Source organism: Cygnus atratus, chromosome 1, assembly GCF_013377495.2.
Source record: "Cygnus atratus isolate AKBS03 ecotype Queensland, Australia chromosome 1, CAtr_DNAZoo_HiC_assembly, whole genome shotgun sequence".
Taxonomy (NCBI): domain Eukaryota; kingdom Metazoa; phylum Chordata; class Aves; order Anseriformes; family Anatidae; genus Cygnus; species Cygnus atratus.
The window spans coordinates 3,833,992-3,859,397 of NC_066362.1; the positions used below are offsets into that span (position 1 = coordinate 3,833,992).

General features: G+C 50.4%; 1 protein-coding gene across 2 annotated transcripts in view; it reads left to right on the forward strand.

Moving 5' to 3' along the window:
• The window catches only part of PFKFB3 (6-phosphofructo-2-kinase/fructose-2,6-biphosphatase 3), a 40,181-nt gene extending 17,095 nt beyond the window's left edge, over positions 1-23,086 (forward strand). The window contains exons 2-16 of one of the 2 annotated variants that reach the window (XM_035549354.2): positions 1,848-1,962; positions 6,908-7,033; positions 7,154-7,250; positions 7,705-7,771; positions 8,474-8,548; positions 8,831-8,887; positions 10,381-10,505; positions 11,215-11,422; positions 12,201-12,347; positions 12,722-12,826; positions 13,641-13,770; positions 14,358-14,420; positions 14,563-14,627; positions 16,016-16,186; positions 20,209-23,075. In XM_035549354.2, the coding sequence (XP_035405247.1) occupies positions 1,884-1,962; positions 6,908-7,033; positions 7,154-7,250; positions 7,705-7,771; positions 8,474-8,548; positions 8,831-8,887; positions 10,381-10,505; positions 11,215-11,422; positions 12,201-12,347; positions 12,722-12,826; positions 13,641-13,770; positions 14,358-14,420; positions 14,563-14,627; positions 16,016-16,186; positions 20,209-20,238 (1,545 nt within the window). In that variant the 5' untranslated portion in view covers positions 1,848-1,883 and the 3' untranslated portion in view covers positions 20,239-23,075. Of the gene's footprint in view, positions 1-1,847; positions 1,963-6,907; positions 7,034-7,153; positions 7,251-7,704; positions 7,772-8,473; positions 8,549-8,830; positions 8,888-10,380; positions 10,506-11,214; positions 11,423-12,200; positions 12,348-12,721; positions 12,827-13,640; positions 13,771-14,357; positions 14,421-14,562; positions 14,628-16,015; positions 16,187-20,208 lie in introns of both variants that reach the window. The other variant, XM_050710202.1, reaches the window with a different exon arrangement.
• Positions 23,087-25,406: the final 2,320 nt, after the last annotated feature.

Here is a 25,406-nt window from a genome sequence, read left to right on the forward strand (position 1 = left end):
CACCGCATTGCTCGGGGTATGAGCATCCCAAAATCGTGGTTTTAATTTTAATTTTAATTTTTTTTTTTTGAGGAGAAAGCTGGATTTTTCCCACACCTTTATTTATTGCCCTTGCCACGTTTGGGTTGGAATTAGTGCTTTTCACCGTCAAATCGAGGCTGGCGAGGTCACCTGCGGGAATCCGGCTAATGGGTTAAAAATCCCGAAGTGTGGCTACGTTTGGGATAAAAACACCCTATTGGGGTGTACCCTAATAAAATATACCTATATGCATTAATTGCGCCTAGCGGAGGCAGCGCAGGGGAGGCTCCGCAGCCTCCGCTCCTCCATCCCCGAGCCCGGGCAGAGGCCGAGAGGGTGGGGGGGGGGGAGGCTGCGAGCCTCCCCCGGAGCCTCCGCCCCAGCCTTTTTGCGCGGCCGCGGAGCGGGGCGGAGGCGGAGCAGAGCCCGGGCACCCCCCGGCGGAGGTGGGGGGGTGAAGGAGGCCGGGCCCCAGCCCTGCCTGTGCGACGTGAGCGACGTGCGGAGCCTCCGCAGCCCCCGGCCTCCGCCTCCCACCCGCCGCGGGCCGGGGAGGGGAAGGGGGCGCGGAAAGAGGAGGGTGGGGGGGGAGCCCGCTCGGGGGAGCCCTCGGGTTTAGAAAGGATTTCTTTTATTAAATATAATTGTGGTTTTAGAATGAGTTTGGTTGTAGAATTGCTTTGGCTTTAGAATTATTTTTATTTTTTATTATTATTATTATTTTCTATTTTCTTTTTTTTTCCTTTTTTCTTCTTTTTTTTCCTTTTTTTCTCTTTTCTCATTTTTCTTTTTTTTTCCTTCTGTTCTCTTTTATTCTCTTTTTTCTCTCTTCTATTTTTCTCCTTTCTTTTCTCTTTTTTGCTCCTTTTTCTTTTCTCTTTTCTCCCTTCTTTATTCTCTCCTTTCTTTCTTCTCTCTTCTCCTTTTTCTTCTCTCTCTTCTCTTTTTTCCTTTCCTTTTTTTCTTTCCTTTCTCCCTTCTTTCTTTTCTCTCTTCTCCTCTTTTCTTTTCCCTCTTCCTTTCTCCTGTCTTTCTTTTCTCTCTTTTCTCCTTTTTCTTTTTTCCTTTTTATTTTTCTCATTTTTTTCTTTTTTTCTTTCCCCCTTTTTTTTTCTCCTTTGTTCTTTTCTCCTCCCTTCCTTTCATCTCCATATTTTTCCTTCCAACACCCCATCTCCAATACCCCCTTTCCCTTCCCACCCTCTCCCCATCACCTCCCACACCCCCACTCCCCTCTTTCTCCCCTTCCACCCCCACAACCCCCCCCATTTAACCCCCCCCCCCAATCCCCCCCATCCTCCAGACAAAGCCTTTGTCCCGCTGCAGTGCGGGGGGGCCGGCAGCAGGCGGCAGCGCCGCGCCGCGCCCCCTCCCCGGCTCCTCCGCCCTCCTCCTCGGCTCCCGCCCCCCCGGGGCCCGCCCCGGAGGGCGGGGACCCGCGGCCCCCCCCCCGGCCTCCCGGCCCCAAATAGGAGGCGACGCCACCGGCGACTGCAGTGCGAGCGGAGCGTGAGAACGGCGGTAGCAGAAGTGCGGCCGCTTCTTTTTTCCAGCCCTCGCCTTCAGCTTTCTTTTTTATTTTTAAAAAGGAGAAAGAGGAGGAAAAAAAGCCGAATTTTTGTGTTTTTTTTTGCATTTTTTTTTGAGTTAAAATTAGCGGCGGGACTCGCCCACCTCCCCGCTTTGTGCCCCGTCCCTCCTTCCCCCTCTAAACCCTCACCGAGCGGCAAGCCTTATTTTATCGTCTCCTTTTATATTTTTTCGCCCCCTTTTCTTTTTTTTTTTTTTTTTTTTTCCGTCCACCCCCGTTTTGCGAACGCCCCAAGGTGGACGCGGAGCGCCAAAAGACCTTGGCTTTAAAAATGCCCATGGAGCTGACGCAAAGCCGCATCCAGAAGATTTGGCTCCCCAATGACAACCGGCCGGCGCTGCCCCGCCGCTGTGAGTAGTAGGAACGACGGGATAAGGGGGGGGGGGGACACCTTGGGGAAGGGAGGGGGTCCAGCATCCCCCCGGTAGGAGGGTGGCGGGGGTGGGATGCGGTCCCCCCCCCTTCCCTCCTCCCGTGCACCCCCTTGCGATGCTCTCTCCGAGGGTAGACCCCCACCAAGGTGGACCCCCCCACACTCTATTTTTCCATATTATCCGTGCAGTGCAGCCTGAGCGTGCCCACCCCGTAGCATCCCTGTGCATGCTTCCAGCCCAGGAAGGTGCAGCCCGCCTGGATCCGGCCCCACGCATGTCCTGACATTCCCTCCCCCTTGCTTTCCACCCCATAATACTTACAGGATTAACAGGGAATAGGGCAGGTTGCTCCTAGGCTAGCTCAGCTGGGATTTTTCAGGGCATTCAGCACCTTGCCATGATGTTTGGCTTGATTGGGCTTTTATTGGGGGGATAAGATCGGGGATTTAATAAACGCAAATAACCACCAGCTGTCTGCACCTCGCCAGACCTTGTGCCTGGGGGAGATAGGAGGCAGGTGGAGGGGAGGGCAAACAAATTGCCTGCTCAGCGTCCTGCAGAAAAGAAGGCGTGGGGGTGTTCAAAACCAAACCCCACGCTTAAAAAAATAAATACGAGCCGATGCTCGGGTCGCCCCGGCGCTACTATCAAACCCGGCGTGAATCACGGCTGATTTGGGAGCCGGCTCTTCTAACTGACCCGGCAGCTGTGCCACCCCACGGAGTTCCCAAACCACCCCAGCTCCCAAATAAGCATCGCAGGAACCCACAGAGGCTGCGGAGAGCGAGGATGGAGGCGGCTTTTTGCAGCCTGGAGGGGGATGGCAGTGGGTGAATCAGTCCTCCCGCTGCTTTTCTCGAGCAGGCAGCTGCTTTTTTTTTTTTTTTTTAAGTTGCTCGTGTTTCTCTTGGCCAGAAAGTTTACCCGCTTTTAAGGAAAAAAAAAAAAATACATTCTGGATGAAATGAATGATGCCGTTAATTTCCCCGATGAATCACGGCTGCTGCCCCACGGCCGTGGGTCCCGGTGTGCCACGAGGGATGCCGAGTCTTGTGCTCAGCCGGGGCGCACGAGGGATGCTGAGCCTTGTCTGGGCACATGTGCAGGGGAAGGCACCGAGGAAATGGCTTTCAGCAGCAACAGGCTGAACATCTGGCTGGCCGTGGGGCAGAAATGGCTGGGCAGGGGTGGGACCTGTGTAATGCGTTGCAGCTGGGTCTGAGCGCTTTGGGTTTCTTTATTTTTTTCAAGGACTGACACCTTTGAAAGAAATCCCCCAAGCACGTGGTGCCTCGCTGTTTTTTCCTTCACTAATTTATTCACGTGGTTTCTGACAGGGGAGAGCTCCCTCTTACAGAGGAGAAAACGAACATATTTTAATGTATGAATATAATCATAATAATATGATTGTTTCTCGGGGTGGGAACGAGCCGCGCTCGGCATCATTCCCTGCGATCTATGGGAAGAGCCCGGCTGGGCATTTCTTGGTTTTGAAACCCGTGGCTTCCCATAGGCGATACTGATTCCTCGGCAGCAACAAAGAGCTCGGGCACAAAGGCGTGGGGCCGGGAGGCACAATGGCGAGCCCCGGCCTCCCTCGAGGCCGGCACCGTCCCCAGGGCAGCAGCATCATCGGGCCGCTCGGTGCAGGAAATAATTAGCCCGATTGTCCTCCTCCTCCTCCTCGTCGCAGCTCCAAGTGATGCCTTCATCTGGCCCTTTGACGGCGATCCATTCAATTTCTGCCGAGCTGCACGTCTCTCACGTAGGGGCTGGGAAAGTCGAGGCGGTGCAGGGAGGGGGCCGGGCTGGGGGATGCTGGAGGAGAGGAGGCAGCGGCCGTGGGCATGTGAAACGTGGGATGCACATCCCAGGGGTTACGTAGGCTCCCTGCAGCCTGCATGCAGTGTATGGACAGGAGATGCAGCTGTCTGCAAAATGCAATGGGAAAAAGGTGGAAAAGGGGAGCCCAGGGCTCACACGGAAGATGCGGCGTGGGTTTTTGGCGGGGTGGGGGGGGGGGGTGGGCGTGTGGGAATACTGCCTACATGGAGACAGTAAAAATGCCTGGAGTAGGGAGGCAGCTATTTTATTTAACCTTTTATAGATGCAAGTTTCCACTTTTATTTTTTTTTCTCCTTCCACCCCCTCCAGCGAAGCACGGGAGCGCACCCACGCTGGCTCTCAGCTGCTGTAAGGCACGAGATGAGCCACTTCTAAATATACAGCTCGAGCCTTTCACAAGTCATCCCTGACCTTGACTTACCTGGGTAGATGTCGATAATAAGTGATGAATATGCATTGAAATCCCTGACAGCTTTCCAGGGTGGTGAAAAGAAATGATGAATTAGGTCTTTGTGAAGCGCCCGGAGCAAAACACGGGGCTCGGTTTCATCCCTGCTGCAAAGTTTCCTGGAGCTCGGGGCGGGCTTTTGTGATTTGGCTGGGTTTGGGCTCGGGCTCCTGGTGAGAAGGTGCACACACCGTGCCCAGTGCTGACCTGGCGTTTTGGGAAGTGCTCCCCGGGTCCATATTACACATAACTTTTCCATGCTGTAGGGGGGGACCTGGATTGTTCCTTTTGCAGCAAACTGAATTGGGAGAAATTCCTCAAATACAGGTGTTTTTGCTGCCTATGTGCACTCAGCGTGAGCTCTGGAAGCTCGATTTTTATCTGTCTGGAGCTGAGGGGGCATGAAACAGTACCCAGCATTGTCCTTGTGTCAAGTGCTATTATTTTAATGGCCCGAAATCCTCTTGGCTCTGATTTTGAGATCCTTTGTCTGCTGGCAGATAAAGGAGGAGTTGTCTATTCAGGTACATTTTTTTTTCCCCTTCCCTCTTTAATTTATATTCTTTTTTTTTGTGGGGAAAAAGAAAAGCCCCAAAGTTTGTTGGGCACGTGGGACTGTTGCAGTCTGTTCTAAATGGTCAGAGGGGAAAAATGTTCTCCTCTGGTACACCTCGCAGCCCCCATGGGTATCCGGGCGTGCAAAATCAGTGCCTGCCGGTGGGAGCTGCTTTTGAAACGCAGCACCGGGGAGCCAGGTCACACAAAGGGAGCGAGTGCAAGGGCAGCTCCGTCCTCAGGAATGCGGAATATTTAAGAAGAAAGAAATCCCTTTTGGAGAGTTTTATCATCTCTTGTCTGCTGAGTCTGCTTTGGCAAGACACCCAGGCAGATGATGAGCGGCTCTTTGCCGTTCTGGCACTGTAACTTGTAGCCTTAATTCGGTTTCTTTAGCTGATGGATTTTTTTTTTTCTTGATCCCACGTGCTTCACATGCTTTCTCTTCATATCTCTCAGTCTGTTTGCCCACCCCTGAGAAAAAATCCCCCCAGCAGCCTCTCGTATCCCCGAATTGTGCTGCCACCGCTAGTCCCACCTGCCCCACAGCGGGCAGGGGAGCTGGGGCAGGCGTGCTCTCGGCCAGCCCATAATTAAACCACATTTTACAGCGCTGCCATCAGCCATTCACTCCCTGCATTCCTTTCCCATGAGATCTCCAGGCTCCGGCGGCTTGAAGGGGAGATGAGAAATTGCCTGGAGGGGCTCACTCCTCGCTGCCTTTGCCAGGAGGGCTCCCGGCACGTGAGGCTGGGTGGGATGAGAGGCGGGTGGCTAATCCAAATTCCATTAGGCATCCTTATATCCTTAAGATCTTCCTTTCCTGCGTGTAAAGCACTTGGCTCGGTGCCTTGGCCTTTGGGATGTGTAGCGCCACGTGAACGTCAGCGTGGAGGTGATGTGGGTAGGCAGGGCAGAGGGATGCTGCCGGTGCGCAATTTCCTCCCAGTTGAACCAGTGCCCTGGAGTTTACTTTCTAAAGGATTTTCTGGGGAAAAGCAACTCACCTGGGCAGCTGATCTGTCTGCATTTTGTCATGCAATTCCGTTGAATCAGAGGAGTTTCCTTTAGCTGGCCAAGTCATCGCTCTGGATTTATTTCCAGCTGTTTGATGCAGGACCCTCTTAAGGACAAAATGTAACCAGCATAGGTTCCTGGGAGAAAGGGATAAGTCACTCCTATATATCTTCTTTTAAATGCTGATGGTTCTGCAGCTGGCTAATGTTAGGGTCCTGCTTTCCTTCAGGAGGGGAAAAAAAAAATTTGCATGTGTATCAGCTTAAAAGCTCGCCAAAGTTTTTTGAAAAGTTGCTCCTGGTGGGTGGAGATCTGAGCACAGACTTGGTGTTTCGGTGCAGCGGCCGCCTCTGAAAGCAGTCTTTGATTTCTTTTTTTTTTTAATTATTCCGAACTGGTGCTTACTGTCTGAGACACTGTGAGTGCAGATGGACGGGCAGGAGGTGCTGAGCTGATGGTGGAAAAGCTGACCGAAGGCTGCATTTCTTCCCTTGGATGGTGCCATCTCCCACGCCCCGGCACGTGCCCAGGCTGCTTGCGGCCATCCTTTAGGTTTTCATAGAATTGTCCAAACCACAGGGACGAGGGCTTGTGTTTGCATTGATTTTTTTTTTTTTTTTTGCAAATGGGGAAACTGAGTCATGGAGGAGCCTGGGGCAGCTGCAGTTTCCTTGCTTGCTTTGCAGCCATCAGGATGTTCTCCTCTGGCTGTCAGGGCTGAATTTGGGTCAGGGTGGCTGAGCTGGAGCGCTTGTCTTGCTGACTCACGGAGCCATCTGTCCTTGCTCTGGCATGTGTTCAGCAGATCTCATCATGAAAATAAGTTGGTGGGTTCCACTGCTCGGGGTCTTGGTTGTCCACCCTCGGGAGAGGGGGATGCAGAGGAGATGCTGCAGAAATGACGGTGCACGGGGAGCAGAGGTTTTGGGTTTTCTCCAGCTTCCAAAGGACCTGGAGGAGGCTGGCTCAAAAGCAAGTGCCGTGCAGGGTTGATACGAGATGCGCTGGTGGATTAACGGCTGCTGATGTTTTGCTTTCTTCTCTTCCTCCTCGTAGCCTGTGGGCCTCAGCTTGCCAATTCCCCCACTGTGATAGTGATGGTTGGCCTCCCGGCCCGGGGGAAGACCTACATCTCCAAGAAGCTGACTCGCTACCTCAACTGGATCGGTGTCCCAACAAAAGGTGAGCATCCCTAAGGATGCTTTTCCTTGGTCTGTAGAAAATGTCATCCGTGGGTGCTGCACAGCTGAGCTGTGCTGGTGCACGCTCCTGGTTTTGACGGTCTTTGCCTTTCCCATGCAGTTTTCAATGTGGGCGAGTATCGCCGCGAGGCGGTGAAGCATTACAGCTCCTACGACTTCTTCCGCCCCGACAACGAGGAGGCCATGAAAGTCCGGAGGTAAGTATGGGACCTGTATCCCAAACAGGGTGGTGGAGCTAACGGTTAGCAGCCGGGTTACCTTGCTTGTTGTGGGGTGCCAGAAGGACTGGGCTGGAGCTAGAGATCTCCCTGCATGTGCAAGGATCATCTTTAGGTGATTTAGAGGTGGCAAGAGCTGAAAATTTGGAGCTGTTGAGGTTTGGTGGTTTGGGGTCCACAAAGCAGCCTCCATCATGGGTACCCCGAGGTCACCTTCAGGCTCACCGTGAGGTCTGCAGTGATGTTTGGCCTTTACTTCTTTATCTGCACTGCAGAGCATCATGGTGCTCAGTCTTCCAGTAGGTTGAGCCTCAGATGTCCCTGTGAGGGGGACAATGTGGCCAGGTTTGGGGTCACTCACCACCTTTGTAGGGGTCTGTGTGCCATTTATTGTGAGGACATCAGGACCACAGGGCTCTCATCTCTCTTGCAGGCAGTGTGCCCTGGCTGCCCTGAGGGATGTCAAGCAGTACCTGACAGAGGAGGCTGGCCAGATCGCGGTAAGTGATGCCCTCTGTGGTAGCTGGCGATAGTCCTGGTCCCAAAGGTGCAGCTCACCCAGCGCAACTCAGGGCAAATCACTTGTGGGAAAAGGGGCCGCTTGCTCACCCCAGGGCTTGTCTGGTGCTGACATCCCCATGCTGCATCATTGGCCCTGATCTTGCACAGAAATGGGGAAATCAGGACTTTGCAGGCTTGCCAAAATCAGAGTTGGGGATGAACAATCCCGTCCTGCTCTGTGGTTGTGCTTCCTCTGTTTGCTAACCCCCACTTTGAGATCCTCCGGGCAATCTGCATCCTCCCCACTGTCAGCTGGTGTGTTTTGCATTTAAAATGTGATGAGGAAGCTGTGACTCTTATGTAAACTGAGAAAGCTTTTTTTTTTTTTAACTTCTCTCTCATACATCCTATAGAATATTTCTTGCTCCCAAACCCCAGCACTTCATCAGTAAATGCTCTGGGGTCTTTCCTCCATCTCTCAGGCTATTTTACTGAGTCTGTTGCTTGTCCCTATGTTTTCCTAAAAGTTCCCTGAAATTAGGCAGCTGGGAAATGAGGAAGGATCTTACAAAATGCTCTCCATGAGAGAGAGAAGTGTGTGGCTTTTCTGAAATCTCCACTACTTCCCCTGGTTTTAAGTTGAGGAAGGGTTTGGTGAGAAACCAGACATCTGTGTTGATAACCAACATTTTTCTTTAAAGGTTTTTGATGCCACCAATACCACACGGGAGAGAAGAGGGATGATCCTAAACTTTGCCAAAGAAAATGGGTTCAAGGTTGGTACCATCAGGCTGCTGCCTATGTTTCATAGTCCACAATAGTGAAAAAGTAGAATTAAGAATACATTATTGTGTTGTCCTGAAGATGCTCCAGTGTAAGGGATTTCACTGCTGGATTGATCAACAGTGTGTAAGCCCTTCCTGGTCCTGAGCCCTGCAGAAAGGATGGCAGCGGGGTGGAGGGAGTGAAGCTGGGAAGGAGGCTGGGTTGAACAAGAGCTGGTTGAATGTCCTAAACATAATTGCTGGTCTTCAGCTGAGCTTTGCTTTGCCTTGCAGGTGTTCTTCATTGAGTCTGTCTGCAATGATCCCACGGTGGTTGCCACCAATGTTATGGTAAGCATGGAAGCAGCTTGTTTTGTTTTCCCTCGTGTAGGATTTTCCACCTGTGCCCAACTGGGTTCTTATCAGAAGACATCTGACATCTTGCCAGACTCAGTTGAGGGTTAGGAGTTTTTAAAATCTTTTTATGACATATTTGTCCTGGGATGATAAAGGAGCATTTCCAGGGCTGCCTGGAGGTAGTGAAAATAAAAGTTGTGGTGGCCTGTCCCCAGTTCCCTTCCGCTCTGTCTGCATGGCTGTTAATGTTTAACTTGATATCAAGGAGGGATGTGTATTTAGGCTGCTTCGGTGGCCCCAAAGTCCCTCTTTTTGGAAGTGATGGGTGTGGTTAAGTGTTTAAATCCCATCAGAGTGCAGTCAGACTTGGTGTCTTCAGCCACATGCAGCTTTACAGAGTCTATTGAGGTCTGCTTTGAGAAGAATAGCAGCTCAATTTGGAGGTTTCTTGCCACTAGCTGAGATCTTGGCTGGGGGAGCAGCATAAAAAATTTGCTTACTGGCTCCTTTGGGAGCTGCTGGATCTCTGGTTTCCCACGAGCAGAAATGCTTCTTTGCCATTTAGGCTTCCTTGGACAGGTGGGTGCTACTTGGCTTACCTAGGTATGATTAACGTCAATGGAAGTATCCTTTCCTCCCTTGGGCTATGCTCCAGCCTTGTCTCCAGCTGTAGGTCTGCACTTTGCCAGTTGTCTTACAGCATCTGGGAATGTGTCATGGGATATCCAAAGTCTGAGAGAGGCTTTTCCGTGGGTTTAGTTCTGCCCCCAGGACTGGCTCCACAATGGGCACCGGGGTAGGGGCCAGCACTTGGCATCTGCTCCTGCTGGGAGCTGCTGCCCTGTGGCTCGTTGGGTGGTTGCACGCTGCCTTTTCCCTGACACTGCTAAAATGTTCAGTTTAGTTCTTTTTTATTATGATTCCTTTGCAACACCCTGAAGCTGTATTTTTGCAGGATTTAATCCCTCCCTTTGATGGAAACTAGTTCTTGAAGGGTGGAAAAAAATGAACTACTATCTCAGCGTAGATTTTTGCTCCATGGGGTGCTTGTGGATGAATAGTGCTTTTCGTGCTGGGATCAGTGCAGAAAATAGCTGTGAGCCTGGGGTGCTGCTGCTCACATTTCTTGGCTGTTATCCTGTTGGTTTCAGTGTTGCTTGGGAGGTTACTGATGTGTAATGCTGCTGCTCAAACCCAAATCTTCAGGAAGGACAACCTGTTAGAGTAGCTCAGGCAGAACTCTGTGTGAGTTCTGGATATTCCTGTGGCCCACTATGGGTCTTGTTCACTTCTTTTCTTTCTTATTATAAGTGATGGCTGTGAAAATGTTTCAGTCAATAGCTGGATCTTGTCAGGGCTCTGAGATTATCACAGTCTGACTGTTGGATCCCTGCTGCTCCCACAGCCCCAGATGGGCAGCAGCCTTCCCTACCTGCCTGGAAAGCTTCCTAACCACTCATTTTGGTGTGTTTTCTCCCCTGCTGCAGGAAGTGAAATTGTCCAGCCCTGATTACCGGGACTGTAATTCGACTGATGCCATGGAGGACTTTATGAAGAGAATCAATTGTTACCAGGCCAGCTACCAGCCACTTGACCCTGATGACTATGATCGGTAAGAAACTTCCTGACCTCGGTTTGGGCTGGCTTTGAATGCCTTTTGTCTTCCTGGAGAGGGGTAATGAAGTATGGGGTTGTATTTCACTTTGTGTTCAAGTACGTGACTATGCTGGAGTAACATATGGCCAAGCCTTGCTGTAAATTCAGGTCTCTTCCTTGAATACTCAATATTGTTTTCTCCATCCCTCTGCCAGGGAGCTGGGCAGCGAAACCTTCCCAGGCTCTTGTGGGTCCACGTGTGCTGGTTTCTGGGGTGATTTTTCACGATCCCAGTTAAAGGAAGGGATTGCTTAGATAGACTCAAGGTTGAGCAAGCCCTGTGGTTTCCACTTTGCTGTCCTGCATGACCGTGTGGGCTGCAACATGTTGCCTCCCAGCCTCTCCACTGCTCACAAATACATCTGTGTGCACCCTGCACAGATAATCCTGGGTCAGCTGAGCGTTGTCCTGGGGTGGAACGTGCCCCCTGCTAGGTTTAATCCTCTTACTGCTGCAGGGAGGAAGGGCGATTACACTGGTGTTACTTAGCTCTCCGTGAATTGCCGTTGCCTATCGGCTTCCTGTTGAAAATAGCCTGCAGGAAATCCTTTTAGATGGGTGATTATATTGACTGAGATACCTCACCAGGCTGTTTTGTGGGGGTGGTGTGTGTTTTTCTGCTTTCCCCGTTGGCATCCCCCTCATTCTTGCTGTGCTTTCCCTAGGGAGCTTTCTCTCATCAAAGTCATCGATGTTGGTCGGCGGTTCCTGGTCAACAGGGTCCAGGATCACATCCAGAGCAGGATCGTTTACTACCTGATGAACATCCATGTCCAGCCCCGCACCATTTACCTGTGTCGGCACGGCGAAAGCGAGTTCAACCTCAAGGGGAAGATTGGAGGTGACTCGGGCCTCTCCAACAGGGGCAAGAAGGTAAGGGAAAGGAATATTCCCCTGTGGCTGTAGGAGACGCTGTGTTGTATATTTGGTGCCACCTTGGGTACTTAGAAGATCCATCTATAGGGCTGGTTAAATTTGGGCTTGAGCGTGGCTTGAAACAAGACTGTAGCCACTGGTGTTGCATGCAGTTATTTGATAGAGGCTGGTCTGCAAATGTCTCTAGGAGAGAATATCTTCATTGTTTGGGTGGGTTCAGCCCTAACACAGGCAGGGTGGGATGTAGAAGGACTGCTGCCACCCTTCAGTTGAGCTAGTCAACTCCAAGGGTGCCTTCAGTTCTCTCACTAATGATTCTTCATGGATGTGGTCAAGAGAGCTGCTCTAGGAAGGGTTAATAGCTAGTTTGGCTTGCCATCACCATTTTCAAGTCCAAATCGAGTCAGCTAAGGTGTGACTATTATCAAGGACTACAGAATACATCCAGTTAGCTCTCTGACAAATAAACTGCTGTGGTTAAGGGTGGTCTGGGATCTTTCCCATCATAGGAGAGGCCAGGTTGTGATGGGGCTTCTTGGATGCTGCTCCTTGACTATATTAGTTTGCAGCTCCTGCCATTCTTTCTGTCTGCATGCCCCTTGTAGCTTTTGGGAATAAATAGTGTGTGAGGCTGCTCTTCACCTTAGAGCAAAAGGCCAATACATCTGCCTACAGAAGGCAAAAGAGGTCCTGGGGAAGACTTACTGGGAAGCAGGGAGAAAGGCCCATTGGGAAGCAGTGGATCAGGAGTCAACCTCTTCTTTGTGTCCTACAGTTTGCGCTGGCACTGAACAAGTTTGTTGAGGAGCAGAACCTAAAGGACCTCAAAGTCTGGACCAGCCAACTAAAGAGAACAATCCAAACAGCAGAAGCACTCCAGCTGCCCTATGAGCAGTGGAAGGCACTCAACGAAATAGATGCTGTAAGTACTTTTGGTTGCAGTAGGGAAGGCTGGATTGTAGTGATCGTGGGTTGGCAAGAGGGGGAGATAGCTCTGGCCTTTTCTTACTCTTGTATAGATCTCACCTTTTATGGGGAATTTTTCCTTGTGAGGGGGAATAGTATTTTTCCTGCTCTAGTACTCACAACTTGGCATTGAAATTGTACAATATGCAGAACCTTCAGGATTTTGGCTTGAATAAGTAGGTTAAGATGACATTTGCTTGAACCTGCCCTCTGTCTGATCTCTCCAAGGATTAAAGACAAATGCCTTGGAGAAGGGTTTGTGTCTTAGGTGTGCTGATGCTTTTTGATTTCAGCATGGCCTGTAACCTCTTCGCTGTCCTGTTCTTGCAGGGTGTGTGTGAAGAAATGACCTATGAAGAAATCAGGGACCAGCATCCAGAGGAATTTGCTTTACGTGATCAGGATAAATATTACTACCGCTATCCTTCTGGAGAGGTAGGCCTGCAAGGAGACCTCCAGAGATGTGGCTGTTATTTGAACATGGCCTATTTGTTTTCATGCTACTCGGGCATAGAGGACAGGAGAGTAGAGGAGAAAGCAGATGCTCCGAGAAGCAAGAAAATTAAGAAAGGGTCAGGGCTCCTGTTTAACTTTTGCTTTTAGCTCTTGTAATATCCATGGTATATGGAGATCTCATTAAGAAGCACAACACTTAACAAACAGGCCAAATGATTTCATAGTCAATTATTTGGGAAAGTCCAAAGGCCTCCTAGTCTAGCCTCCGTCACTAGGTCCACTCAGTTGTGTGGTGCCGAGGTTTTTGCCTTTCTTTCACTTCCAAATTAGTAATTTCAGCCCCTGCTGTCTGCGTCATTTGCTGAGGGCTGATGTTGATATCTTTGTTTGCTCCTGGCATGGGGAACGTGACCTGTTTTCAAGGTGTGACACACTGAGGTGGGAATTGACGTCAGTCTTGAGTGATGCTTTAGGTTGTGAACTGGGCTTTTTAGCACCAAATTAAAAGTCGTGTGCATTTACATTTGGGAAATGTAAATGTTTGGAGACATACTAATGCCAGCATGCCTAACAAAAGAATGTCAGGGAATGGCTGGCACTGACTCTAAGTGTCTGGGGTTCCTTCTGGGTGCCTGTCGTGGTTCTTTATGAAACCCTTCAAAACCCTGGCTGTTGGTTTAGTTTAGTCAGAAGCATGAAAATAATAGATGAACCAAGACAATGCCCATTGTTCTTTGTAAGGTCCTTGTTTTCCTGGCTCTACGCTTATCTCCCTGCCCTTCTTCTGTCCCAGTCCTACCAAGATCTGGTGCAGCGCCTAGAGCCAGTCATCATGGAGCTGGAGAGACAAGAGAACGTCCTCGTGATCTGTCACCAGGCGGTCATGCGCTGTCTCCTTGCTTACTTCTTGGACAAAAGTGCAGGTGAGCTCTGTGAGCCTGGGCTGGGTGGGGGGTTGATCCTGCTGGAGAAGGGATGACGGAGCTCTGAAGAGATGAATTAGGGGTTCCTGTGCATGCAGGGACTGGAGAATGCATTCCTTTGGCTTTTAGGTGTGTTAGGGTTTTTTTAGGATGGCTTTTAGGTGTTGAGAAAGATCTGAGGGGGGACCTCATCGCAGTCTACAACTTCCTCGCAAGAGGGAGTGGAGAGGCAGATGACCTATTCTCTTATCACCAGTGACAGGACCTGTGGGAATGGTGTGAAGCTGAGGTAGGGGAAATTTAGGCTGGACATCAGGAAGAGGCTCTTCACCGAGAGGGTGGTCGCACACTGGAACAGGCTCCCCAGTGAAGTAGTCACTGCACCAAGCCTGTCTGAATTTAAGAAGAGATTGGACTGTGCATTTAGTCACATGGTCTAAACTTTTGGGCAGACCTGTGCGGTGCCAGGAGTTGGACTTGATGATCCTTATGGGTCCCTTCCAACTTAGGATATTCTGATTCTATGATCTCCAAACCTGCTTTTGGAGAGGGGATGGGGTAACTCTCTTGCTTTGCTTTCTCTGCAGATGAAATGCCCTACCTGAAGTGTCCTCTTCACACAGTATTGAAGCTGACCCCGGTGGCCTATGGTAAGCGTGGCGTTTCTCCTTGATGTGTCTGGGTGTTTGACTTGTGCCTCCTTTGGGAGAAAGGCAGGGCTCTGGGGTGGAGCATCCTGCACCTCTTGGCTTTTCTGACAGCCTCTCCATCTCCCTGTGCTCCGTTCTGCAGGCTGCCGGGTGGAATCCATCTCTCTGAACATCGAAGCTGTTAATACCCACAGGGAGCGGCCAGAGGTGAGTGTTGCTCTTCCTCAGCCATTCCCTGGTGTCCCCCTTTTCCCTATAATCACCCGGCAGTGAGGATGCCCGGGGTGGGCATGGGGAGATTATTGCTCAGCCAGGTGCTTGGAAGTGCCCCTGGAACATCACAGGGGTTCTTGCTCTGCAAAGATGTGGCCGATCAAGGGTTTTCCAAGGGAAAATGACTCTTGCATGTGCCTGCTTCCCAGTGTGTTTGCTCAGATGAAAGCTCACCCAGGGACGGGTCCTTCCTGGGCTCTGACTTTCGCCTTTACAATCATCTGCTTGCCCAAAGAGGGAATGGAGCACTGGATGGAGAAGGTGGCTTCTCCCAGGTGTCCTAGCTGGCTGGCAGAGCTCAAGCTCAGTGGCTTGTCCAACATCTCCATCCTCTGTGTTTTTTTCCTGGCATGCCCACAGCTGTGTGGCTACCAGAGTGCTGTTCTGTAGGGTGCTGGGGGAAAAGACCCCTTGCATAGAGGAAAAATCCCATAAGGTCTGGTCTGGGTGCTCCATGAGGAGCTCGGAGGCCAGAGCAAGGGGATGCCAGCCTGGCGTCGGGGCTGGACAGCTCCCCAAAGGGGACCCCATGTCCAACTTCCCAACTCACATGTAGCGGTGATGGGTCCCAGCTGGTGGTGGGATGGTCAGATCCATCCCCTTTCAGGACACATCTTCAGGGGTGAATCCAGTCCTTCCCTGTGGTGTGTCAGGGCCATCGATGCCCTCGTCCACCGCCATGGCTGGGGGGCTGCGTGGCGTGGTGGGGACAGAGCGAGGCACATGCAAAGTGCTTGGGTTCCTCTGCTCGGCTGTGTGGGCGCTGCCCTTCCATTCCACCTGGCTTGTGTTGGAGCTTGGTGCTGACCCTCGCTGGCTGCTCTGTGCGACTTCCCCAGTCTTTCTCATCAGCCCGGGCTTGCTCTTCTTTCCTCTTCTTGCTTTCATGCCCTGGGGCAGAGGGGCTGCCTTTGAGGAGCAAACCAATGGGCAGGTCTTTGGCGTGAGAAATGGTGGCTGTTGATTACTGCTGTGCTTTGTAGTAATACCTATTTACCTTTTTTTGTGATCAAAGGCTCAGGTGAGGAGAAGTTCTGTCTCACTTCTGAGCGCAGGGCCTTTTTTCCTCCCCTTCTTGGGAAATCACACTGCGCTCTTGAACGTTTTGCATCAGCTTCCTTTTTTTTTGGTGTCCAGAACCTTTCAATGCATCCAACTAATCCTTTGCACGTTGACAGCAATTGTGGGGGAAAAGCAGAGGCTGCTTTAAGGAAAAAACAAAAACAACCTGCTTCTTTTTTCTTTATAACTGTCGCCTTCTTCCCTTTTTTATTTTACTTTATTTTTATTTACTTTTTTTTCTTTTTCTCACTCTAATTTAGGAAGCAAAGAAGGGACCTAACCCGCTCATGAGACGTAATAGCGTTACCCCTCTAGCAAGCCCAGAGCCCACCAAAAAACCTCGCATCAACAGCTTTGAGGAGCATGTGGCTGTTTCTTCCGCCCTGCCAGGCTGTGTTCCTCAGGAAGTGCCCACGCAGCTGCCGGGACAAGTTAGTTAAACTCTTTTTTTTGTTTTGTTGTTGTTCTCGTTTATTGTTTGTTGTCCTCCTCCTGTTGCTCCTGAAGCTGAGGAACGGCTTGCACTTGTCGCATCCTGTGCTGCTGTCTGAGATGCTCTCTCCCCACTTCTCCCGTGGCTGCTGTCCTCCCGCATCGTGTTGGTTTCAGGAGCACCCAGTGAAGGGTGGCTGTCAGCCCTCTCATGGGTTTTGAGAGTGTTGGAAAGCCCCAAAGCTCTGGGCTGAATTGAGCAACTATGTTAATTTAGGAATTGCCTCCACGTCCCCCGTTTGACATCGCCCTGTCACAGGATAATGGTTGAGGTTGGAAGGGACCTCTGGGGGTCATCTGGTCCAGGTCCTGCTCAGGCTGGGCAAAATAGAGCAGGTTGCCCAGGACTATGTCCGGATAGGAGCCAGTTCTCTAGACCAAATGGCTCGTGCCTTCCTCCAGGATGCACTCAGCTCCACCGTAGACCTGGGCATTGCGATAAGGCCAGGGTTCTTGGGCTTCCATGAAGATGCTACAAGGACCCTTCTTTGCCTGTGGGTCTTTCTTCTTTCCCAGAGCAATAGGCAAAACAGACCAAAAACGAGTAGAAGCCTCTCTGATGCACGAGGCATGGTGAACCCAGCTGCCTTGTGCAGCCCTGGGTGAAAACCTGTTTTTTTTTTTTTTTTTTTCTGCTGCCCCCCTGCTTGTGTGTTCTCTCCTCTCACCCACCCATGAAAGAATGAAGAGAGACTTTTCTTGGCGCATGCTTCTCCAGGAGCAAAAGCCTTTGGTTATGGAGCTGGGGTGCTACCAGAGATGCTCGTGAGCCCCTTTGCTGTGTTGCCTGTCCCCCCGGCTGCTTGTTGGCTGTTGCTGCCCGCTTTGCGTGTTGCCTGGTGTCTGCTCACACCAAGTGGGATTAGGAAGGGTGCCGTGCTCCAACCATCGCTCTGCTTTGCACAAACCTTGCTGCCCCAGCTGGCTCTTCCATCTCTCGGGGCTCTGTTTGGGCTGGCTGAGTCTTGCGACAAACCCTCTTTTGCTTTGGGGTTTGGAAGTGCTTGGGTGCCCCTCGCTGCCACCTGCTGCCCCCTGCCCTGTCTCCCGTGGCGTTACTGACACCTCTTTCCGTTCTCTCTCTCTCTCTCTCTCCTCTCTTTCCAGCCTTTACTAGGAAAGGCATGCCTGTAAGTACCTTCTTGCGTCTTATTTCCCCTCCTACCCTCTTCCTGTGTTTTCTTGCCAGTGGTTATTTTGTTGTTGCTGTGAAACCCGGCTGGGAAATGGTTTTCTTGGAGTTGATATTTCCGGGTCTGAGTGTGGGATTTGGGTGCATCTTGGGAGTGATAAAGAGGGGGCTGTGGGGGCTGCTTTGTCCAAACCACAAGTATCCTACCTTGATAAAATGACCCAATTTGGTTGGGAAACAAAGCAAATTGTCACTTGCAGATGCTGCCTAAATTCCTGCCTCCTCCCTGAATAGTCACTGGATGGGAGATGCCGTTGGGTTTTCCTGGAGTTCTGTGGCAGCGCTTTGTAATGTAGGTGATAGACCCAGGTGGTCTATCCTTCCTGGGGTCGAGTTGTGTCTGTGAGCGATGGCACCAGAGAGATTCCTGGGGAAGGCTCTGACCTCAGCTCCCTGCAGGCTTTTATCACCCGCATGGGAGCAGGGACATATTTTGGGGAGCTGGGCTGATCCTGGGTCCTGGCATCTGTAGTTCTGCCAACCTGGATTTTGGGAACAGCCAGCCCAGACATCTTGGGCAGAGTAGATACAAGGATGCACTCCTCATCTAGCTCTATTAAGAAGGCAAGAAGCCTTCGACATAAAGTGCTCTGATTAGGATTAATTGAGGCTTTGACACTTAAACTCAGTGCTGTTAGATCCTTGTGTGCTAGGGACAAGGTAGCTTCTGGTTATATCCAAAGCATTTGGACTCATTTCATGATACATTGCTGAGTTAAGAGAGCATCAGCCATTGAAAAATGTGCTCAAGTGTCTTCCCAAAGACCAGGGGGATGCTGAGGCTGGCATAGTGCCCAGGGGTCTCTTTGTCATCTATGGTTTAGATCAGCCTATGTGCATCCTTGTCCTGGTTCATTTTGTGGGCTGAAGATGAAGGAATTTGCTATAAACTGGTGCTGCTTTTGTGTAACTGGTGAACCTCATGTTTCTTCCCTTTTCCCCAAAAATGATGTTAGAAAAGTCAGACTTGGCTTTGCTGATGGGTGTGTTGGGGAAGAGCATGCTGATGTTCCTGGGCGAATGTAGAGGTTGGGTTGCTCAGCATGGCCTGCATGCCCATGCTCCTTGCTGCTCATAGGCACAGAAGCCCCTGATGAAGTGCCTGGTCCTCCTGGGGGTTGCTTGCAAATTGGCTTTGTTTTTGTCCATCCCTCCATCCACCTCTTTCTCCATCCATGTTGCAATAGTAAAAGCACTGCATGCCTTGGTGCCAGCTGGGACATCAAAAACATGAGTCGGGGGACAGCTGCTTTGGGTTGTGCTAGACCCTGAGCTCAGCTGGAGCAGGTGTGATGGTTTACCCATCCCAGGTGGGTTGGGAGCAGCAAGGTTAAAATCTCCAGCTGCTGGGAGCCTTCCTCCACCTATGTGTGGGGCTAAAGGGTTGGTTTTAAGGGAGCCTGGAAGACCCTGTAGACCAAAGGCTTGGTGGCACCATCACTGCTGTCACCTTGTATGGGTGTCCATGTCCCCCCACAGCCTGTATGGGGTTGGGGAGGTGGAGGTTACCTCCCTTCCCAGTTTGTGCTGCTTGGAGGCACTTGGCAGCGGGTACTTTGTTGCATTGACCATCACTAGTGGGGGCTTGTTGCTATCCAGAAGAACCAGGGGACACCTGTAGAGGCCAGGGATACAGCTGCATGCCTCCTGACCATGGGGTTGAGCTGGTTTGGGTTTACAGGACTAACTACTGTGATTTCTTTTCCTTCTGCTTGGTTCGTGATCCAAGTTGCACTTTGTAATGACAACCCGATTTAAAGTCTCTCCTCTCCCCTCCCTTCTTCTCCCCTTCACTTTTCATGCTTAAAGACGACCCGTTTGTCGCTTTCTCAAAGTTTTCTCTTTACTAATATTTCCAAGGTAAATGGCTGTTGGGTGCATGTGGCTTTTCCTAACCTTCACCCTGTCTCCTTAGATAGTGCAGACTAGCTTGTTCCACTCTGGCCAGGCTACAAGGTAGTCACTGGTGCTTGTAAGAGGCAGTTTAAGTAGTAAAATACTAAAAATGCTAAGAAACCTTCCTAGCTGTTTCCTAATCCCTTCCCCTCTGACCTTTTGTGTAGTTCTGTGAACTGGGAAACATCTTTGTGGTGGTGGTCATTCCTTTGGGTGTCTCCTCTGTTGGATGCTCTCCTCCAGGGGCTGATGTTTTGCTGGGTGTCTCTGGGTTTGTGGTGGTGGCAGCAGGGCTGTGCTTGAGGCAGCTCTGGGGCCTGCAGGATGTCACGGGTGAACATTGCTCCAGCCATTCCACCACCGGTGATGGCTGGTGGCCATGCCAACTCCTTGGCAGTGTTGCTGCTCTGTCCTGAGCCGCGTTTTTGGGGTGGTGCTGAGGATGGTCAAACGGTGGCCTCCACACACCAGGTTGGGGGGATGCTGCCCAGCCCCAAGGGAAACTGGAGAGATATCTACTGGGGCTCCTGCAAGGATTGTTGTGTCCTGTCTTTGTCTTGCATGGACCAAAGAGTGGCTCCAGGCTTAGCTCAGTTTTTAGGGGTATCTTTGCCAGGTTCCCACCCTGCAGATAATAAAGCTGGGTGATGCTCAAGGAAGGGATGCAGGTAGTGAGGTGGTACGTCTCCTCCCCAACCCTCTCCTTGGGTGGATGGTGTTCTCTCCCTCTATGGTGGATGCTTTCGTAGTGCCCCATGTTGTGGCTTTGTTACTGCCTCTGTCCCTTTCTCGATGTGCACGTAGAAGATGCTGGCTGGGGTGAGGTCTGGTCCCAGCATGACCCCAACTGTGCTCCTTCCCCTCTCGTTGCAGAACATGAACAACTCGCAGAAGCCATCATGACTCTGTCGGCGCTGTCGCAAGGCCACCAGCGACGCCAGCTCCCATCCCATCGTCATTTCTTGAAGCTTGCTTATTAAACCGGTCTCCTCCGTTTGCGGCAAGGTCGACCCTCGGCTGTTTCTATCCACGCCCGTTCATCTGCAAACTGCTCTGCCAAAGAGGGGAGAGAGGCGGGAGAGTGAAGGAGAGGAGGGAGACAAGTTCCCAGGTTCACCACGTCTCCAGGCTTGCAGCATTGCTCTCCTCTCCAGCGTCCTGCTAGAGCGTAGCAAGCTGTAAAGTGCTTCTAGCGTGCAGAAGTCTCCAAGTTTAATTTTTCTCTGTAAGCGGTTTTGATCTCCTTTTGTATAGCCGATTGGTACCCATCTGTCTCGAGGTGGAGTGTGTATATGTGAATGGTGCGGGGTTAGTGGAGAAACAGGGGGAAGAGGGGTGGGGGGAATGAAGGGGGATTTTGTTTTTATTATTATTATTATTAATTACTTGGCAAGGAAGCCCCTAACATGCCGTGCTGCAGTCCTTGACCCGCACCAGCTACAGCCCGCCACACACCTCATTGAGGTGTACAAGAACTGCTGGCTTTAACCAAAAAATAACAGCAAAAATTATATATATAAAACCCCATATGTCAACTGATATACCTTGAAGGGGTTTGCAGAGAATATAAATCTGCTGCTGAAACTGGCAATGAGCTGCTTGTAGCATAGAGGGGGAACCACACTGATGCTGGCTTGGGCAGACCCCTGCCCCGAGGGCTGCCCCGAGTTCAGGTGTTTTGATTTTTTTTGGCAAGGGGACTGAGTGCCAGTTGAGGTGATGTGCTGGTAATTGGCCTTCCCTTTCCTCTGTCTTGAAGGAAAGATGTAGGGGGTGAGAATGCCTGCAGTGCTGCAGGAGGTAGGTGGCCGGGCTGAGCTGGACGTGTCTTGCAGGCGAGTAGGTCTCTTGGATGGAGGTGGCCAGGGGTCTGGCCAGCTCCTAGGAGTCCCAGTGTGTCTGCAAAAAGCCACAAGAAGAGACATTTTGTCTTTTTTTATTTAATCTATATACATGCACACACGTGTGTGTGTAGGTATATGTATATATAGAAACCGCTTGGTTTTTGCACTTTATTTGTGGCAGGAGCTAACTATTTTATTTCTTTTATTATTATTTTTTAAGCTGTGCCTCTTAACAGGGGAAGCCTGAATGCAGGCAACTTTTTTTTTTCTTTTTTGTGTGCTGGGAAGCTGGACTACACAAAAGCAGTAGTTATGGCTTCTGAGGTGTGCATGTGTGCAGGGGAAAATGGGGCAAGGTCCTGGCTTGGGTTCTTTCAGCCCTTCAAACCACCTTCCTGGTGGCTTGAGATACAAGAACCCTTCTTGGCAGCCTGGCCTAGGCTGTGAGCCAGCAGTTAAAGGACAGTTTAACCACTATTGCTTTGTGCAAAAATCTGTGGTTCCTTGCCCTGTCCTATGTATTGCATTTTCTTCATCCCTGTCTTGTGCTTTTTCCCTGCACGAGTGAGCTGGAGGCAGGAGGTGAAAGTGGTCAAGTCCTCCTGCATCCCCTTTTTTTGGGGGGGACTGGAGATGGGCAGCCCTTTGGTTTTACCCCTCCTTTGGCTTCCTCCTCTCCCCTGGGTAGGAAACAATATCCCTGCAGACAGGAGCAGAGAGTTTTGGGGGAAAGTGATTTTCTTTTTTATTTTTTGATAATATTTTTGGTTGTTTCTTTTTGGGGGGGGGGGGGGGGGGGAGGTTGATCTGTTTGCCCTTTGGGAAAAGGCGAACCGCAGTGCCTAGCACTTCCGTCTCATGCAGCAAAAACCATGTTGCATGGGCTCAACAGCAGGATGGGTCTGGGACCATGCTTGGTCCCTATCCGACCCCAGGAGCCCATCCTGGCGGTGCCCTGCCTGCGTGCGTGTGTCCATATGTGTATATTCCTGTACAGATGAAACAAAAACACTTCCCCCTCTTTTTTTCTTAACTGCAATAAAGCAGAGTCCTGCATGCACGTGTGGTTGACGTCTGCCCTTTCGGTTTCCCTGACTTTGAGAGAGACGAGTGCCTGGGGAGGGCGGCTCGCTGGCCCTCGTAGCCAGTTTCCTGGGGAGTTATCTTTCTCCTCCTGCTACCAAAAGATAAGCTGGCAAACGCAAACATGATGTCTGGCTGCCCCCGATCAATCCTGTAAGCGTGTAATTCTGCAGATGTTTTGGCATGTATTTGTGTGTGTGTACATACATAAATTTATATATTAAAAATCTGGAAAAAAAACACCCTTAAACTATTTCTTCCTCTGGAAATACTAAAAGTCTCAGTCCCCACAAAAAGATAAAACCTGGTCGTGTTTATTTTTCTTTTTTTTGGATGTCTTTTCATTTCCACACCCCCCCCCCCATCAAGAGGGAGTAGCAGAGTGGACCTCTCTTGCTTGGGGGTAGGTGGCAGGATGGTGTCACCCCCATCCCATTGAGTTTTGGCTAACAGAGCCAGGACCAGGCAGGGATGCTGCAGCCAAGAAAGGTGGCCAGAGGGGACTTGTCGAACCACACCAATAGTTCCCCCCCTTTTTTTTTTGGTTTTGTTTTCCTTTGTGATACTTGAATTTATTTTTTTATGATTTTTTTGATAGCGAAATGCTTTTTATTTATTTAATGTATACTGCAGAGCTTGGAGAGAAGGGTAGTTACTTGGGATTCTTTTTTTTTTGTGTGTGTGTGCTATGTTAACTGTTCTGTATATATGTCTGGAATAATTGCCTGATACAAAGCTGTGCCAGCTTAAAAACAGGGTATGCCTTTCAGAAATTTGTATATTTTGCAGTTGCTGGACCAATAAAATATCTTGTTGAAATAAGGATGTGACCTGTCTCTTCCCTTGCTTTGGAATCATGCCCTCGGGCACCTCTCCTGCAGTGTGGGGGCCCTGAGGGGTGACCCTTGTGCAGCACCGTCCTGCCTTGCACATATGGGGACTGCTCTGGCCCCATGCCTTATAAATCCCTCTTGGCCCTACAGGGGTTTCCTGGGAGTCAATAGAGAGAAACCATTTAGAGAGAAACCACCTGGCCCTTTTATTCCAGCCCTGTTGCAGTAATTTTAACCATAACATAAGCCATAATGAAAATCGTGGGTGGGGTTTAGGGTAGGATTCATCCAACAAAATGCTGATACTACTGAAGTGTGCCCCAAGCTCTACCCACTGCATCCCTCATCTCTATTAAAAGGGAGTCCAAGGTGATGTGCAGAGCTATGTCCTGCCTCAGTCTTTGCCTTGGCCTAGCCATTTATTCAAGCCAGGCATGATTCTTGAAGCCAAATACCTGCTTGAAATGATTTGGTGTTAAAGGAAGCCATAGGGCTGGCCCAGAGCTGCCCTCTGAGGTCTTGGCTGTCTTTGTCCCCAAGGCAGGAAAACACTAGATGTCACCTGCCAGTGAAGCTGTCAAATTCCATGTAAAGAGAATTTGTTTGTTTTTGTGTATGTTCTATTTACTTTTTTTTTTTCCTGACTCCAAAGCAGAAGTGGGAGAGGAGTCTCAGGGAGTGGTGTAATTTGGATATAATGCTACAGAGCACATTTGGGTTGATTTTTCCTTGTGTGGTCGAAGGCTCATAGTCCTTGGGCAGCTGTGCCTCTGACAGCCTGTCTGGGGATGAAAGAAAAAAACAAAAACAAACAAACGTAGGTTCAGACCATGGGGTGATGGGTGACCAACTGCAGCCCCTGCTCTCATCTTCCCTGGGGTTTCAGGGTAGGAGGAACCTTTGGGGACCAAGCTCTCCTGCAATGTGCAGGTACTGTCTGCGTTCTCCCCTTGGCCCCATTGTTCTGTAGGATTTTAAGTGTGACTGAGACAGCTACAAACCTTTTTCCTAGGTGTGTGTGTGTAGATAGGGGAAGTGCTGATGCTCATCCTTGCAAATGTCCCAGCAGCATGGCACACCTGTGCTCACCAAGAAAGCCAGAAACCACATGACCCTCTTTTTTTTTTTTTTTTTACTGGCCTCCCTGACCTAAGCAAGGACAAAATGTTCCTGTCTTATTTCAGGGCAGGGAGTGCGGCCTTGCACGTGCCTTGTGCACAGACCCAAAGGATACAGCAAGCTGAGGTTGCATGTAGACACAACAGCAGTGCTGCTCCCCACATCCCCGGGCGGGCAAGGGCTGTTGGAAGCCACAATAATCTTGTCCTTGTGGGGAGAAAAAGCTTTTGCCTCCCAGGGCACAGCTGTGGGCAGCATTTCCAAGGCTGTTCTGCAAGAAAAAGCTCCCCATAAAAAACCTTTGTCCCTTTTTCTGTGTGCAGGGGCAGGACGGGGACTGTGTCGCACCACCTGTGCAGGGGAAGGGGGCATGGTTCAGCACCATCCCTGCAGCATCCTTTTTTTTTTTTGCACAACCACAGATGTTCCTTGAGGCAGGGTGGATTTAAAGGTCACTCCTGACAGCAGGAACATTGCCCTGCTTGCAGCCGAGTCCTTGTCATTTCGCCGGGTTCCGTTTTCATTAAATTAAATAAATAAACACCAAGCTTGCTGCCAGCAAATAAGTCTAGAGGACTTGTGATTGCCATTAAAAAAAAAAAAAAAAGAAGCAGAGCAGTCATGCTGGCTGACTCAGCTCTGATTGATGGCTCAGGAATGCATCTGATACGTATGAGGGATTAAATAAACTGTGGGCAAACCTACACAATGCAGCACGCTGTATGAAACGCAGCCGGCACCCTGCTCACCTGCCTGCGGCTGGGGAGTGCCTGCCGCCGTGTCATGGGATCTCGGGGGGGTTGTTTTTATTTTCCACTGCAAGAAAAAAAAAATTAAAAGGAATTTTTTTTTATTATTATTTTTTTTAGGGTGGGAGGGTTGCTTTGCAAGGAAACTGTTTGCTGATTGAGGGTTTTAATAGGGATTATTTAGCTTTGCAACAGTTCCAGGTAGCTAACTGCAGGTGTGCATGTTTTCTGCAATGGGATGGGATATGATGGGATGGGGGCAGCTCTGGGCTTGTCTCCCCAATCTCCCCAATCTTTGGGTGTGATGCAGCCCATCCCATGTGCAGCCAGGCTCAGTGTGGGTCCAGGGGATGCCAGCTTGCTCCTGGCACCACGATAAAACCCTTTGGTTGTAGCTTCCACTGACGACCCCGAGCCCTTCTCCTCCCACCTCCTCCCTTCTG